At 36.8% G+C, this 16,278-nt stretch overlaps 1 protein-coding gene across 2 annotated transcripts in view; it reads right to left on the bottom strand.

Annotated features, from left to right (window-relative positions):
- Slk (STE20 like kinase) overlaps window positions 1–16,278 on the bottom strand; it is a 52,858-nt gene that overhangs the window by 7,616 nt on the left and 28,964 nt on the right. Inside the window, exons 10-17 of one of the 2 annotated variants that reach the window (XM_055591525.1) lie at window positions 15,536–15,666; window positions 15,220–15,343; window positions 11,434–11,613; window positions 9,129–9,221; window positions 2,461–2,590; window positions 1,609–1,733; window positions 965–1,153; window positions 362–487 (exon numbers count right to left, since the gene is read on the bottom strand). In XM_055591525.1, coding sequence (XP_055447500.1) covers window positions 362–487; window positions 965–1,153; window positions 1,609–1,733; window positions 2,461–2,590; window positions 9,129–9,221; window positions 11,434–11,613; window positions 15,220–15,343; window positions 15,536–15,666 — 1,098 coding nt within the window. The remainder of the gene's footprint in view (window positions 1–361; window positions 488–964; window positions 1,154–1,608; window positions 1,734–2,460; window positions 2,591–9,128; window positions 9,222–11,433; window positions 11,614–15,219; window positions 15,344–15,535; window positions 15,667–16,278) is intronic. The other variant, XM_055591526.1, reaches the window with a different exon arrangement.

Raw genomic sequence — 16,278 nt, 5'->3', positions numbered from 1 at the left:
TAAAAAAAAAAAAAAAAAAAAAAAAAAAAAAAAAAAGCCATATCCTTTTAAAAGGAAAAAAATTAAATTCAGACTCTTAAACATGCCATCACTTAATACTAAAAAGTGTATTTAGCAACATCTCAAGGACTATTTCTCAGGTTTTAATTTAGCTTCATACATTCACCTTGGTTATATGAAATAAAAATAAGGGACTATGGCATGGCACAGCTCTTCCTTTATTCTATGCAGGCAGCACAAGTTTTCAATTCTAGTCCTTTCATAAGCAACATCTACAAACTTGAGTAAGTTCTTATTTTCCCCACACTGACCACATGAGCTGCCCAGCTACCTGCCCTGTTGTCAGGCTCCTGAACCTCACCTGCAGCTGGTGCAGTTCCCGGACGTTAGCTTCACACTGCAACTGAAGATCCCGCATTTGGCTCTCATGTTTTTGATGCTGAGCCATCCTCTCATTTTTCTGCCTCTTTTCTTCTTGTGCAGCAAACTATAAAAAAGAAAAACAAAAAATAGTTAGGAAGCAGGGTAATCTCTACACACTCCAGAGGTACAATTACGGATTTTTAACAAGCTTGGAACACAGTAACTAAAGCTAGTTCTACACTAACTCAAAGCTGTAGCCTGTATGACAGGGAAAGGGAGGAACTTCTGGCTTAAAGCCTCCGTGTTCCAACTGCGTAATGACCTCCAGTGGCAGAAGGTCCTCTGTGGCTTTAAGAAGTGTCACAGAGTAGACATGTCTCTGACTGTCCAACATATCATTCCCATGCTCTAAGGTTTGTCATGGGAGAGGGCTTTGCCTTCTCTGGCCCCGTACTGGCAAAACTGTACCCTGCCTCATCCCAGAAAGTTAAAATAACATCCCAAGGTGAAACTAGCTGTCTAAACCCAATTATGAGGTACTTTTAAAGGTCAATCAAATTTGTTAAACCCTGAAAAAGAAAACAACCACCTGTTTAAATACCTGTTTAATTTTTTCACGGTCCTGGTCTGGTGTGGCTGTTGAGTTAATCCTCAAACTTTTCTTAAACATGGCCATTCGTGTCTTGGCTTCACTTCGTTGAATCTTGGGCAGTCTAGCTCGCTCCTGAGTCTGTCTGTTTTTCAGTTCTTCAATAAGTCTTTGATTATAACGCTGCATTTGTTCTGTCTCCTAAGAAGGGTTTCCATAGACTTGAACAGTGAGATATAACTTAACTCCTGGCACCGTATGCATGGTCACGATAGCATATGTTACTGTGTCACACAGGTACCCTCCCTCACTGCATAATGAGCAACAAAATATTGGGCAAAAATAATTTATAAGACCTTATTAGATGACAGACTTTTCCCAACTTCAGGAAAGATAGGTTATTAAGATACTTGAATCACAATTGGAAACAGGGAGATACAAGATGAAGATTACAATTTATAAGGTCCTTAAACTAATACAGTTGATAGAAAAGTTTGCAACCAAAATAAAGCATAATCAAGTACTCTAAACTCAAAGAAATTAAGGGCAAAAGAAAGAAAGAAGCCAAGAATCCATCCTCTAAGAAATTAAACTTCAAAACTGAGCAACCCTGTAAAGTAAAATGAACAAAGGCATGAGGAAGCCCCTCTGCTCACCTTCTCGTGGCGCTTGAGCAGCTGGTGTCTCTGCATGAAGTACTGGTCCTTAAGCTGCTGCTTCAGCAGCTGGTGCTTTTCCTGTAAGTGTCGCTCCTCAAGCTCCCAAATTGCAGCTTCTCGAGCTATAGGAAGTGGTTTTCAGAATATCACACCATTCTTTTAACTAATGTCCAGCATCCTTTATTTTAATATTTACATTAAAATGTCTTATATATGCTAACTCGTATACAGATATTCTAAGATGTAAATAATGTTACCAATGTAAAATAGCATTTATTATCACTTTTTACTTTAATGTTCTAAACTAAGTATGTCTTACCAGTAATGCCAAAATCCTATTTTAAAAAGAAACTAAACTAATATGTTAGAAGAAATAAGGACTTAAAATTCCATCCTATATCTACTCATTACATAGTTACATATTATATATTTACATCAGTAATTATAAGGCATCATGAGTATATAAAATTATTCAAATAGTTTTCTAGCATTATCCAGAAGGAAATACGTTTTAAGTTGGCTTGTTTGTTTGGGGAGGGAGAGCTTTGTTTTGCAGTGCTGCGAGTTGAGCGAGACCCTACAATCCAGGGCACCATGTATACACTAAGTACACAGTCTACCACTGCGCTGCATCTCCAGTCCACGTTGTAAGTATACATTTAGAGACACTTCTATTATATCTCACAGTATTTCTCAATTAAAAAAAAAAGAACCTCTTATTTATAGCTTTATCCTTTCCTTTGCCACCCCAGCAAAGGAAAAGCACTCAATACTTTGCAATGTATACCTGAAGGCATTTTTCTGAGATAATGTTTTGTGTATATATACACACTGTGGACTCTCACATACCTCTCATGAGCTGCTGCTTGTTATTCAGACACTCTCTCTCGATATTGGCCAACTCTGCCTTCTGTTGTTGGATGATCTTTTTCAGAGAGCCATCTAATTCTTGTTGTTGCTTCTGAACAAATTCTTGTTCCTAACAGACACAGTTAACCATCTGTTAATACATATCGACTGGATTAAACATTCAGTTACCTAGGGACTATGTATTAGTGGTAAGTGAAGTCTCTTCTTTTTTAGGGAAAAGTAATGGAGACTGACCCAGGCCTTTGGCACGCTGGGCAAGTACTATGGCACTGAACTACATCTCTACAAGATTTCTACATGAAATTCATAAAGCTGGTTCATCCTAGCAGAGGCAGGTGCATCTCTGTGAGTTTGAGGCCAGCCCGGTCTATAGAGTGAGTTCCAGGAAAAACTAACAACCAAACAAACAAATCAGTAAAATTCTATTGTACAAATGTACATTATCCAACTCAAGTCTACAAATACAAAGTACTAGAATGCACACAATTCTAAATTCACTATTAAAAAGGATACACATGTAATTCCAGCACTCTAGAAGGCAGAGGCAGGCATAGCTCTGTGAGTTTGAGGCCAGCCTGGTCTACAAAGCAAGTCTAGAACAGTCAAAGCTACTAAGAGAAACCCTGTCTTGAAAAGCCAAAACCAAAAAAAGATACACAGAAAAAGTGTATATCCCATTCATAACTAAAATGTTCTATTTCTTAATAGCTTTGGAAAAATAACAAAATTACAATTTCTGAGGCTGAATGTTTGCTCCACTATTGTATAACTAGAGCGAGAGTAAGTTAAGAAGTTCTTTTTAAGAATAGAGGCAACTAAAAACAAACAAAAAACCAGATCATCACCATCTTTAACCCTATTTTCTGAGAAGCAGAACAAGGAAGAAATACCACACCTGCACTAACAGAGGATGACAGTGCTTATCATCTATAACCTGTATCTAAAAGGAGTAGTTTGAAGACCTAGTGAGAAACAGCGCACAGCTAGAGAAGTGTAAATTAGGGCTAGGAAAGCAAGTGACACCTCGTAGACATACACACAAAACCTTACAATGAAGGAATTCTACCAAAACACTTAAAATCACTGATTCACTTAATAAATACTGAGAGAATATTTATCATTTGCCAAATTTATTCTTTAAAAAAAGAGTAAGTCTAGATCTCCACTCCCTTTTAAAGTAACAGAAGATGGTGTTTAGTACAGGAAAAAAAAAAAAAACACACACACACACACAAAACAAAACACAAATAGAGAAAGTGGGTTTACATTTTCGGACTGAAACAATACTTAATCTAGAATTCTTTTCTCTTAAGCATCCAGGAAACAATCAAGTCCCAGCTCTCCTTCAGAACTATTCTTTGAAACGTGGACAGAGTTGGACAAGATCTGCATCACTTCCAGCCCAGTCCTTAACGCACACAGGCTGGCAAAGCTCCTCCAAGAGCTGGCCTATGGCAGTGCCTCTGGAATTGGTCATTTCAGGCTGTTGTGAGGGAGTAATGTGGAGCTGCAGATGTTAACACCGATTAATCTGCATTATTATGTATGTTTTATTATAAATCTGAATACATAGTAGCAAAAAGACAAGTGAACTGTTTCTATAAAATACAATTAGCAACTTGACTATATCAACCTATGTAACTATCATAACTAAAAACTTCTATTTATTTAATCATACTGAATAAAGCTTTTTGGGTTTTATTCAAGAGATGCTAGATCTGCATGCTATCTTTTAAGCAGTTATAACAAGCAAAAAAAAAAACTACCCAAGCTCCTCTTTTTCCTACAGCAAATATGTACAACAAAAATACTGTTCCTTTCAACCTCTGATGCAAAGTTTCTACATGCAAAGCTGTTCAGCAAACATTTAACCTGGAAGACACAGTGAAGAGTTTCTTTTGGTCAAGATTTTTATCATTGAGTTGCATAACAGATTTTAAAATACCTGCACAAACAGCTTAACTAGCATATTATGTCAACATTACATTCAGACTCAGAAGTCAAGTGTCCAAGTATAGACTCAAGCCAATAAACATGTGCAAACAAAAAAGTAAACAAAGTCCACCTATGCAGTTTGTGGGGATGTAACTATACTTAAGATCTGGATTATACAAGATGAGAGTTCGGTTCAAAGAGAACTTTCTTGAGGTAGTCAGTACATGCTGGGCACTGCTAGGTACAGGCTGACTCAGTATATGCCAGGCACTATGTCAGGTACAATGCAACTAAAATAAATAAAAAACAGCCTTCAAAGTGCACTAAGCTATTGGTCCCAAATGCCAATAATCTTAAACCATCAGACCCTTAGGGCAGCGTCACATTTTTTTTAAATTAGATTTATTTATGTGTTTGAGTGTTTTGCCTACAAGTATGTATGTGCACCACATGCATGCCTGGTGCCCATGGAGACCAGCAGAGGGCATTTGGATACTCTAGAACAGGAGTTACAGATGGTGTGAGCAATCATTTGGGGGCTGGGGAACAGAGCCTGGATGCTCTGTAAAAACAGCAGGTGCTCATAACTAGTGTGCCATCTCTCCAGCCCAAGGGGAAAAGTTTTGAAGGCTCAAACTAACCCCAGAAAATCAAAGCTGGAGACAAAGGGTTCCGAAACTAACCTATGCAGTGAAGGGCTGGAAGGGCTATGCAACAAAGACAATGCTAAGATGGCTACCCAGAGGTGGCGGAACAGAGTCTGTGCTGTCCCAGAAGACAAAATAAGGACCAACAAGTCAAAGTGAAGGCGGGCAGTGCAAACTGCCATGTTGGAGGGCTTCCTGACCAGAGTTAGCAAGAAACCAGGCTGCTCACCACTGACTAAGCAAGCAGACAATATACATCAGAACCACACAAATATTTTACATTAAAGCTAAAATTACCTGAAAAAGATCCTCATACACAAATTAATATAATTCTTTACTTCAAATGAATGTAATTTTAACACTATTGCCTCTTTATTAAATTTATCAACTTCAAAAGCCAAATATAATACACTTATAGTAGAATTTATAACTAGAAATTGCTCTTAGAAACAGGATCTAAGAGAAATTTCACATTCTAACACGTCTACATAGATAACATTCTGCCCTTAAAAATACATGAGCTTAATCGGTAGAAGTCACAAAAACCAACAACAAAAAAACCTAAACTAAGAAAGCCAAGTCATTTCTTAAATTGGATCCATGCACTACGAAACCAGTGGCCTTTAAAAGTACAAGTTCAAATTCTGAAAAGTAATTTTATCACATCAGCTAACCAACTGTAAGTTTTAAAACTACAACTTTGCATGTAAAATTATCAGAAAAGGTAATGAGAAATTAGAGTATTTGCATGAAATTTGGTCACTTAATCAACAGATTTACTCGAAAATGGTAATGATCAGAAAAGGGATTATAAATCATAACTTCTTACTTTAAAAGGTATCTGCCAATTACTGTTTAAAATCTAATTTGGGAATAGGGAAAACAGAAATGGCTGAAATTAAGCTGTATTCTATCTATTCCAGTTGTCCATACCAAACATTGCAAACAAAAATTACCATGGTATATTAGCTAGCTTTTCCAATGGACACTGTGAGAAAGAATACAGTTTGGAATTCCAGACTTAATTTTAAACTGTAGTAATAATAACAACACCTCAATATTTATTATCATTGACAATTTGAATAAATGGAGACAAGTTAAACAGAAGTAAAATCACTACTTTTATCATGGCTTTTCTGACCATATCCATAATTATGACATCTAAATTGTACATGGAATCAAAATGTCACTTCACACAAAGATAACAATCTAATCACAGCATTCAATTTCTCACATGTGCAAAGCTTATAAAATTCTACCTGGAAGATACTTTATTTTTCTTAAAAATCATGAAAATTTCAAGTTGAAATCTGTGGTGGGAAAGCAGAAAATAGAGCCCTCCACTGTGAGTGTTCTGCTTCAGCTCTGCTGCTGACACCATAGAGCACTCGTCTATACCAGATCACTAATCTTCTGTGCCCACATTCTGCATCTGGAGATAGGCTATACTCCATCCCCACATGAGGATAGTGCCAGGGAAAACCAGATGTGAAAACTGAAGAACACCGTTAAGACAAAGTTCATTCCAGACTATGTTACTATTATTATTGGCATCAGTTTTCAATATTCTACACTGCAGTCAATGAAGTTAATAATGAAAGGCACATGTGAGTCAAAGAAAGCACAAGTAAGAGAATGCACCTCTCACAGCACTCGGACTTACATCCTGAATTTGGGCGTGGAACACTGCACAAGATGACAACTGAAAAGACTGAATCATGACCTGAGCAACACCCTGTGGATCAGAATACAATGCACTTCCCAGGTGAGAATACAGATACCTGAATGAATTTGTGTAAATGGAAAGAATAACTATACAAATGCTGACCTTCAGGCCTAGATCAAGTCAATGAACAGAGGGGCTTATTTCCCATCTAGAGAATAAAAGATGAGACCTAGGTCACTGGTTTCCAAACTCTAATGTGTTATTCATTTCTAAATCAGTAAACCTCCTTTTTAAAAGCTCATCCACATAGGTGATAGACAGACAGATGATATAGACAGACCAATAAATACATGACAGATATAATGATAGATAGACAGATGGACGGACAGACAGATCTGCTTAGAAGTCAGGTTAAAAGTGGTGCCTTAGGCCTGCAAGGTGACTTGAGTGGGTACAGCACCTGCTCAAGTTCTACATGACATCTCTCAAAAAAAAAAAAAAAAATGTTACCCTCTAACAAAACACAAATAAATGAAATACGGAAGACACCAAGGAAGGGAAGGGGAGGGGAAAGGAGGAACAAGGAGGAACAGAAAAAGTTGTTCTCTTCAGTCCACACAGAAACAGTGCCCTCAGCCCTGCAGCCCTGACCTTTTGAGTAAGATCTCCTACAAACAGTCTAAAAGCCTGTGGACTTGGTGGCAAGTATGCAGCAGCTCCATGGCTATACAGCTACAACTTAAAAACTCTGACAAAGTCTAAAACAGAATGTGAAATTACCAAGTTTTAATATTTATGCTAAACTCCTCTAAACTTCACTAAACTTAGACTCAACTCCACTTACCTTCTAAACTTCACTAAATTGAAAGAAAGAATATGCCATTAGTTTTATCTTTCATGGTAAAACATAAACTAGCCCCCCAAATTACATGAGAAGTTGTTTTCTTAAAAAGTAAACTAAAATTAGAATAGAAGGTCACTCAATTCATTCAACAATAAATGTCAACTCCTAAGTCTGACAGACTTTTGGAACTAAAAACCATCTGTTTCGTCCTTTTTGAGACAGGACTACATTGCTATTACTCATCGTCTAGTTTGAAATCTGCAAGAACCAGAAGTAAATGTGTGGCCAGCAAGGGCTGCCTTCTCAGTTTGTTCACAGAACCATTAAACACCAGAGCAGGTGGCGGAGCACCTAGACATGACAGCATGGGCAGCTCAGCATGCCGTGTGGCATCTAGTGCACGCACATAAAGCTGAAGTTGTCTGGACAAGAGTCCTGTTTACCACCCGCCAATGTGTCACGAGGCCAACCATCCCACCTTTCTGGGTGTGTCCCCTCACCTCTAAGATAGGGTGCTGCTCACTTCGATCTGAGCTCACATATGTGGGGCATCAGAATAAAGTGACAGGTACACAGCAAATCCTCTGTCTGTCACCATACCCTTCAACTAGTTACCCCACACCAGGACAAGACAAAGTGTCTCAGTGGCTTATGGCAAGAAAAATACTAATTTTATTCAACTAAACTAACTTTATTAAGACACACACACTTTAGTAGCAGTATATACCATGGTCCCTAATGCATTTTTGATATTACGTGTTTCTTTTTTTATTTTTATTTTTTGAGTCAGGGTTTCTCTGTGTAGCCTTGGCTGTCCTGGACTCGCTTTGTAGACCAGGCTGGCCTCGAACTCACAGAGATCTGCCTGCATCTGCCTCCCCTACCATCCTATAAAGTCTAAAAGTTTAGAAATCATTTTTTTTGTTATCACATAAAACCACATTAAAAGAATAATATATTGTCACTATGAAAAATTCTGTTAAAATAGTGATTTATCTAGTTAATTCATCCATCTTCTGCTAGTGTAGCTGTTCTAAAAGCAAAAAAAAAAATAATATACTAAGAATTTGTTTTAAAAGTTGATTATGTTGATTTTAAAATAAATGTTTGATCTACTATTTAATAATAAAATTCACCATTTTTATTCTAAGTGGTTTCCTAATAGGCATTCTTTTTCTGAGTTTAGACTTACACATTACCCTACAATTCTATCCTAAAGGTCTTCTAGCAAGCATTGAAACCACTGCTTAAAAAAAAAAAAAAAAAGGCTTCCATCATGATAAAAATCAGGCAACAGAAACCATTACACCAACATTCATTCTCTTATCCAGAATCAACTTTCTAAATGTTTCAGTTACTTTCACATTAGCAACTTCAATGTCACCAAGTACATATTCAACATTATTTTTAAAAAATATCCTGGATATCTATAGGTAGGGAGAAGTTCAACATTAAATAATAATTACAGTTAAAATCTCCTCTTTCAACCATGGTTTGCTGAGCCAGGAGAAAAGGCTGCTTTCTGGTTTTAGTAGCATTAAGCTGCTGCTGTTACCTGAGCATGCTGGCTTTGTGCAAGCTCCTCTTTCCTGCGTTTCATGAGCTCTTTTCTCAGCTCTTTGGGTGCTTTTTCCACTTCATTTATAACCTACAGTATATAAGCATGCAGGAGGTGGGGAAATAATACTCTCTCCACAGAAAACATATGTGTGTGAGTAGAAAGCTACAGATCAAAATTTAAAGTTGTTAAAAAGATTCCTTCACCATGCATTAGCAGAAGCGTTAGTTGGTGGAAAAGAATAAAAAGACAGAGCAGTGCTTAATCTCAGTGCAGAAAGTGCACAGCACACAAAGGTCATTCATTGCCTGATTGTCCCCGAGCATCAATCAATGAAGGAGTTCTCACAGCACTAAGGCTGAGATAAAATTGACAGACTTAACTGCCTTCTTGAAAGATCAAAAATTTCAAACATATCTATCCATATCATTTGAAACACCAAATACATGAAAACCTAATGCCATTTGTAAGTGCAAACTCTACAACTGACTTGACAACACTGAAGGAAGGGCTCTCGATGACCCACTTCATGACACCAGGGTAGGAAAGGAAAGAAGGAAAGTGAAACTGCAAATGTACACTAAACTTTTTCCATAAAATAGTAATACTGTCTCATACATGGTGTGACAAAATAAATACAGCTGCAGACTGTTTGCAGGGTTAGATAACATCTTTTTTAGTGAAAACAGAAGCTGAGCTGGTCAACTTTAAAATCAGTAATGTAAGCACTCTTAAAGGTTTAGTAAACTACGATTTCCTACACTAAACAAAGTATATTTTAAAATGAAATACATTTGAAAATTCCTTTTTTCTCAAAAGCCTACATATAACTTTCCCCCATCAAAAAATCTATAGTCCAGCTCCGAAAAACAAGCATGTGTTCACAAGTAAAGACAAAAAGATCCCAGACTCCAATCACCACATGCCACTGGCACCCAAGAAAGAGACTGATTTTGATTTAACAGTTTCCTTAAAGCTCCCATCAGTAATTCCTCATGAAACCAAATCACCAGTCAAAGCAAGAAACTCCCAAATTGCAAGAAGTTTAGCAATGAGGAAAAAAATACACAATAAGATTATTTAATATAAACATAACATTATCTCAAACATAACTAGTTAAAACTCTCCAAATTCAAAACAGTAACAGTAACTACAGACTTAGGCATCTAGAGTTAAATCTTTTAATTTAATCTGATACAAAGATTAGCCTCTCAACAAATGACCCAGAATTTCTTTAAAAATTAACAAAGATCTTTATCATGGTATATGAAGCAGCTCCATATATAAGACATTAAGAACAATAAAACAACCTTTAGAAATGGGACTACAACAAATGAAGTTATACACCAGCACACACATCTGACCTAAGGAAAACATCAAGTACTTGCTGTTAATGTTCAATCCTACTTGAATATAGCCTTAATAGTCAATAATATGATGTTCAGATTTCTTCCTAATTAAATGCTAAAGTCAAATGCTAAAATCTTGGTAACTGAGACATGTAACAAAAGTGGAAATGTACTTCCTAGTTTGACTGATATATTTTCTTCCAATCCTATTAGAATTGATCATAATTATTTTCGCCTGGGGTTGTTCATTTACATCCTGAAAATATAAATCCTTCTCCTGCACTGAGGATGTAAAACAATCATAAAATTGTCACTGAAAATTGCTTGGATGTATTTTATTTTAATTTAGGGACAAAAGGACAACACATGGAAAGCCTCTTTATGAGCTAAGGACAATTAGCTCTATAATCATATGGAAGCAGCTCAGGAAAGCCAAAACCTTTCTATAATCACATGACTTTTTTTTTCAAAGGTATATAAAAGATGCTATTTTGAATCTCAAGCTAGTCACATTCTGCTTGGCAAAATGTCTAAGGAAATCAATAAACCTAATTGAGAACAATTCAAATGTCAAGTAATTTGTAAATGATAATTCCTGCTGCTATCAGTAAATACCAATAAGGTTAAGTTCTCTTTAAGAGCATTTCTAAATAAGGCCCTGAATATTGAATTAGTAAGAGTGGGATAGCAGAATGAAATATAGCTTGGACTGTCTTTGAAGACTTGGCTCAAAGTTAAGTGAGACATGCCACTGAAACCTCTTTTATTCCCGTTTTCTTGGCAGTAAAATGAGGATAATATCTGACCTCACCAACAGCCTATCATTGGAAGACAGAACAAAGGAACAAATAAATGAGTGCTACTCAGTCACCAGCTATTATTCCTAATTCCTTAGTTTTCAATTTGCATTTTCAAAAACAGCTGTGGTAACTAACAACAGTAGCTACACTTACCTCCTTTTTGCGGTTTCTTAGCATATTCTGAAATTTGGACAGCTCCTTCTCTTGCTCTCCTTTGATGCGTTTGGCTTCATCTCGCAAGCGGTTTGTATGCTCTTGTTCTAGTCGTTCAATTGTCTGTTTCTGCTGCTTCTCTAGATTCTCAATTTCTTGGTCATATTGTCGCTTCTTACTCTGTAAAACAATGCAGTCTGTTACCATACTAACTAATCCATCAAATAGTCAAGTAGTTTTGCAATATTGAATATAGAAATACCTATTTCTATATTTGCAAGGAAGGAAAAAAGGAAAAAAGTAGAAGCACATGCCTGCAATTCTAGCACCTAAGAAATGGAGGCAGGAATGTAACACTATATAGTGAGACACTGTCTCAAAAAAAAAAAACAATACGAAAAAGCCCTCAAAATTTTAAAACAAAAAATTGAAAAGCAAAAAAAAAATTTTGAAAAATCTATGCAGGTAAAAGACACAATTTCTAAAATTCTGGAAAGCATAATAAAAGGAACACAAAAGTGCTAGGTGAGAATACCTCTCATTCTTTTCTTGGGAACCTGCTATAGTGCTAGAACACAAACTCAACAGTGCCACACACCACAAACAACTACCCTCAACACTTACATGACAACACTACACAGGTTTATAATTTCAGTAGTATTTTACATGGTCTTTTTCTTCTAACATATATTAAGCTAATTGTTCAACCTATATTACAGAGATTTTGTACTACATTCCTACATTACCTTCTCAACTGCGGACACAAGTGAAAACTGAAGGCGTCAGGAACAAGTACCACAACACTGTTTGCTATGGCAGCAGTGACGTTGCTACAAAGGCCTAAATGTAGGAGCCAGAAAAAGCTGCAAATGAATTCCAAAACTCAGGCTTGAAGGCACTTGCTCTAGATTGCCTTAAAACTTTAGAATCTAGGAAACATAGCCAGTGTTCTCCATGTTAAAGGTACAGGAAAGGAATTTCTGAGTAGAACTCCATTTGCCCAAGAATTAGGGCCAACAATTGATGAGTAGAACTTCATAAAACTAAAAAGCTTCTAAACAGCTAAAGAAACAATCAGCTAAAGAGAACACACACAGAATGGGAGAGAACCCTTGCAAGCTCTAACTGATAGAGGATTACTATACAGAATATACAAAGCACTCAAAAAACAAAGTCAAAATATCAAACAACTCATTCAGAAACCGGGCCTGAAACCTGAACAGAGAGTTCTAGAAGAAGAAGGGAGAAGAAAAAAGAAGAAGAAGGAAGAAGAAAGAAAAAAGAAGATGAAAGAAAAAGGAGGAGGAAGAAGAAGATGATGATGAAAAAGTGGCTAAACAGTATTTCAACAAATATTCATTGTCCCCTGCAATTAGAGAAGTGTAATTCAAAGAAAACTTTGAGATTTCATCTTACCCCAATTAGAATGGCAAAGACCAACACAATAATTAAAAATTGCTAGAAGGGATGTGGAGAAAAGAGAACCCTCATTCGTGGTGGGTGGGATTGCAAACTGCTGCTGTTACTATAGAAAGCAGTGTGGAGAATCCTCAAAAAGCTAAAATAAAATCTCCCATATAACTAAGCTAGAGCACTCCTTGCCATATGCCCAAAACTTGTTATTTACCTGTCACCTACTTGACAGATCCTACACACAGATACTTGCTCACTTATATTCATTCTTTTTACAAGAGCTTGGAAATGAAACCATCCTAAATGTCCTTCAACTGATGAATGGATAACAAAAAATGTGGTAAATATACACTATGGAATACTATACAGCTGTAAAGAAAAATGAAACCTGGAATCTATAGGCAAATGGGTGGAAATAGAAAAGAGTGAGTTAACCCAGAGCCAGAAAGACAAATATGGAATATTCTCTTTCATTATGGCTCTTAACTTCAAATCTTCAAATTTAAGTATATGACCTGGAATAATCGCTGAAGCCAGGAAGTAGCAAAGGATTATGGGGGAAGAAGTACAACAGAGAGAAAAATAGAATGGTAGCAAGGTAAATGTAATTTGAAGAAGAAATGGGAAAAATGGGAGGGGTGGGAGGTGGGAGAAAGCTCAATACAAAAGAAGAGGTAGGGTAAGATATACAGTACGAACATCTAAAAAAGCCATAAAAATCTTTATTAGCCATTTTCCTAAAATTATATATATAATACATCTAAGTCTACGTGTATATATGAACATACATTGTCCAAATATAATTTTCCCACATGGGGTGACAATGTTGCCCCCACAAGCCACAGACTTTCTAACAAAAACTCCAAAACCAGGCATCAGAAAACCCCTTATGAGCTGCTGGTCAGGGAAGTCCAAGAGACTCTCAAACCACACTAGGTTATTGCTGCTGCCCTTGGCTGCCTCCCAGAGGTTGAAGGTAATACGTCTCTATTGCTGAAGACAGCATGCACTTTACACCCAAGACCCAGAGGATCCATGCTGGATCTAACCTGAAAGCCTCTGCTCTAAGGGACTCGTTTTCACGGTACCAGAAGGTTCCATGCAAGCTGCCCCCATGTCCTACTCAGCTATGACACCTATGAAATACAACAACCACACTGTATAATAAGCAAATTGGCACTCCTATCATGGTAATAACCAACAGCTCTATAATTGGACTCAACAAAAGGGAAATCATGCCTGGTATTAATCATGCCTAACCTAGCCAACCTACCTAGGGTCATAGACCTTAGGGAAAAACCTACAACCTCCACTTCACAAAAAATCAGCAAAACTCCTAATCGCATTCTGAATATTTATCTTTATACATACAGTTAACTGTAGGTCTCACTCCTCAGCAGCAAAAAACAAACAAACAAAAAAAGCATTTCTTTGCAACAGATGGAGACCATTACAGAAAACCACAACTAATTAAAATGAAGAGAACAAGTGATCATGTGGTGTCCAGCCCCAACACAACTCCTATACCTAAGCCTCAGGAAACACTGTAGAAGAGGGGGCAGAAAGATCGCGAGAGCCAGAGGAATGGGATTTCTGTATGAGACTCAGGCTCCCCGAAATGTGGGGAACACTACACCTACAAAGTCTCAACAATAGAGTTGCCAAAACAATTTCTGGAAGACCACAACATCAAAAGATAGGCTAACATAAAAGGGGGGCAATCTTATGGGGACCCAAGCCTAGACAAAGAACTGAAGGCAACTAAGAAATGCTGAGAGTGGGAGAAATAGCCTTCCTCAGGGATAAGCCCTCCAACTAGTTATCTGATACCAAGTGGTCAGCCCTGAAATCACATACATTATACAAACTGAGCATGTTATATTTATATATCTAGGAATACACACACCAGCAATTAATGAAAAAGAGGTCTGAGACGATAAATTTAAACAGGGGGTAGAAAAGGGAAAAAGATTATGTAACAGTATTTTAATTTCAAAATATTAAAATAAACCACATAAGACTGTAAGCTGAAAGACAAAACTGGAACACTGAAGAGGCATTCAGCAATCAGCATATCTAAAGACTTGGTAAACAATATACTAGTCTCTAAATACTAACTTTTCATGATAGATTTCAAATGAAATTTGGTACACTATAAATCAGAGATAGACAGGGATTGGAGAGCTCTTTCAAGAAGTTGTTTTTTTTTGTTTTTTTTGTTTTTTTTTTTAAGCATTCAAAACGCCAAAACAGAGTTATACATCACAAAAGCAGAAAAATCTCAGAGATCAAATTCTACCGCCTATTATAGTAGGGTTTTCAAATATACTAGATTTCATTTACTGACAAAGAACACAGAATCTAAGACGTCACCATCATTTCCTGCTCAAAGCGCCTAAAGATCTGCTCTCGCTGCTGCTGCAGTTTGCCATTGAGCTGCTGCTGGGCTCTCTGCTCTTCCTTTTGAAGAAACCGTAGCTCTCGAAGTTCCTGACGCCTGACAAAATATAACAGAAAGAAGCAAATTACACCTTGGAATAATACTTTAAATAAAAGCTTTAACTATAAGATTTTTAAACTAAAAACAATTTTTCAAATAATCCAAAGTTAACCAAAAATTCTTTCTTGTTTCTCAGAAACTGCAAAAAGATTAAAACTCCTGTTTTTTATATATTGTTTCTCTACTCACCTGAGAAACCGCAATTCCTCAGTTTTGGAGTCACTGTCTGTAACTATCTTTGATGTTGTTACACTGACTTCTACACCATCGACAATAAATTTGCGAGTTTTCTTCAATGTTTTCTTCTGTCTTCTTGTCTCCTGAGTGAAATTTCAATTGGTTTAGGCTTGGTATTAAGTACTATACATGAAAGATATTTTCCTCTTTAAAAATAAAAATGCCTCAGCAGCCATGAATGCTGCACATATAAAGCAGTAAGAATTGTCTGTGTAACAGTTATATCATCTTATACCTAAGCTGGGAACTCACACTCAACTTTGCAGATAAAAAAAAAAGTTTTTAAGTGAAATTGGGCATTCTGCTCATGTGCACACACAACTTCTATGACACTTCGTAATTAGGCACAGCAATAATAATAATTCCACAGAAAAAAATAGGATGAATTTACATATTAAGCTTTTCTTCATCTTTCACTTTTATGGGTTCTCAGCGCTACATTTTATTTCAGTGAACAGATTAAATAAGAAGACAATTACTCGGTTTACTGGGTGGGGGGGAGAGTGTGGAAAGCCAAGGGAGCCCAGTACTCAGGAGTCTGACTAGAAGTTGGGAGGTTCCATAGAAAGACTCTGGAAAGAAGGGAAGAAGGGAAAGAAAGAAAGAGAGAAAGAGAGAGAGAGAGAAAGAGAGAGAGAGAGAGAGAAGGAAAGAAAGAAAGAAAGAAAGAAAGAAAGAAAGAAAGAAAGAAAGAA

Source organism: Psammomys obesus, unplaced genomic scaffold (genome assembly GCF_907164565.1).
Source record: "Psammomys obesus unplaced genomic scaffold, mPsaObe1.curated_primary_1811, whole genome shotgun sequence".
NCBI lineage: Eukaryota > Metazoa > Chordata > Mammalia > Rodentia > Muridae > Psammomys > Psammomys obesus.
The sequence above is the reverse complement of the archived record's forward strand: the minus strand, read 5'-3'. Positions and strand labels throughout refer to the sequence as shown.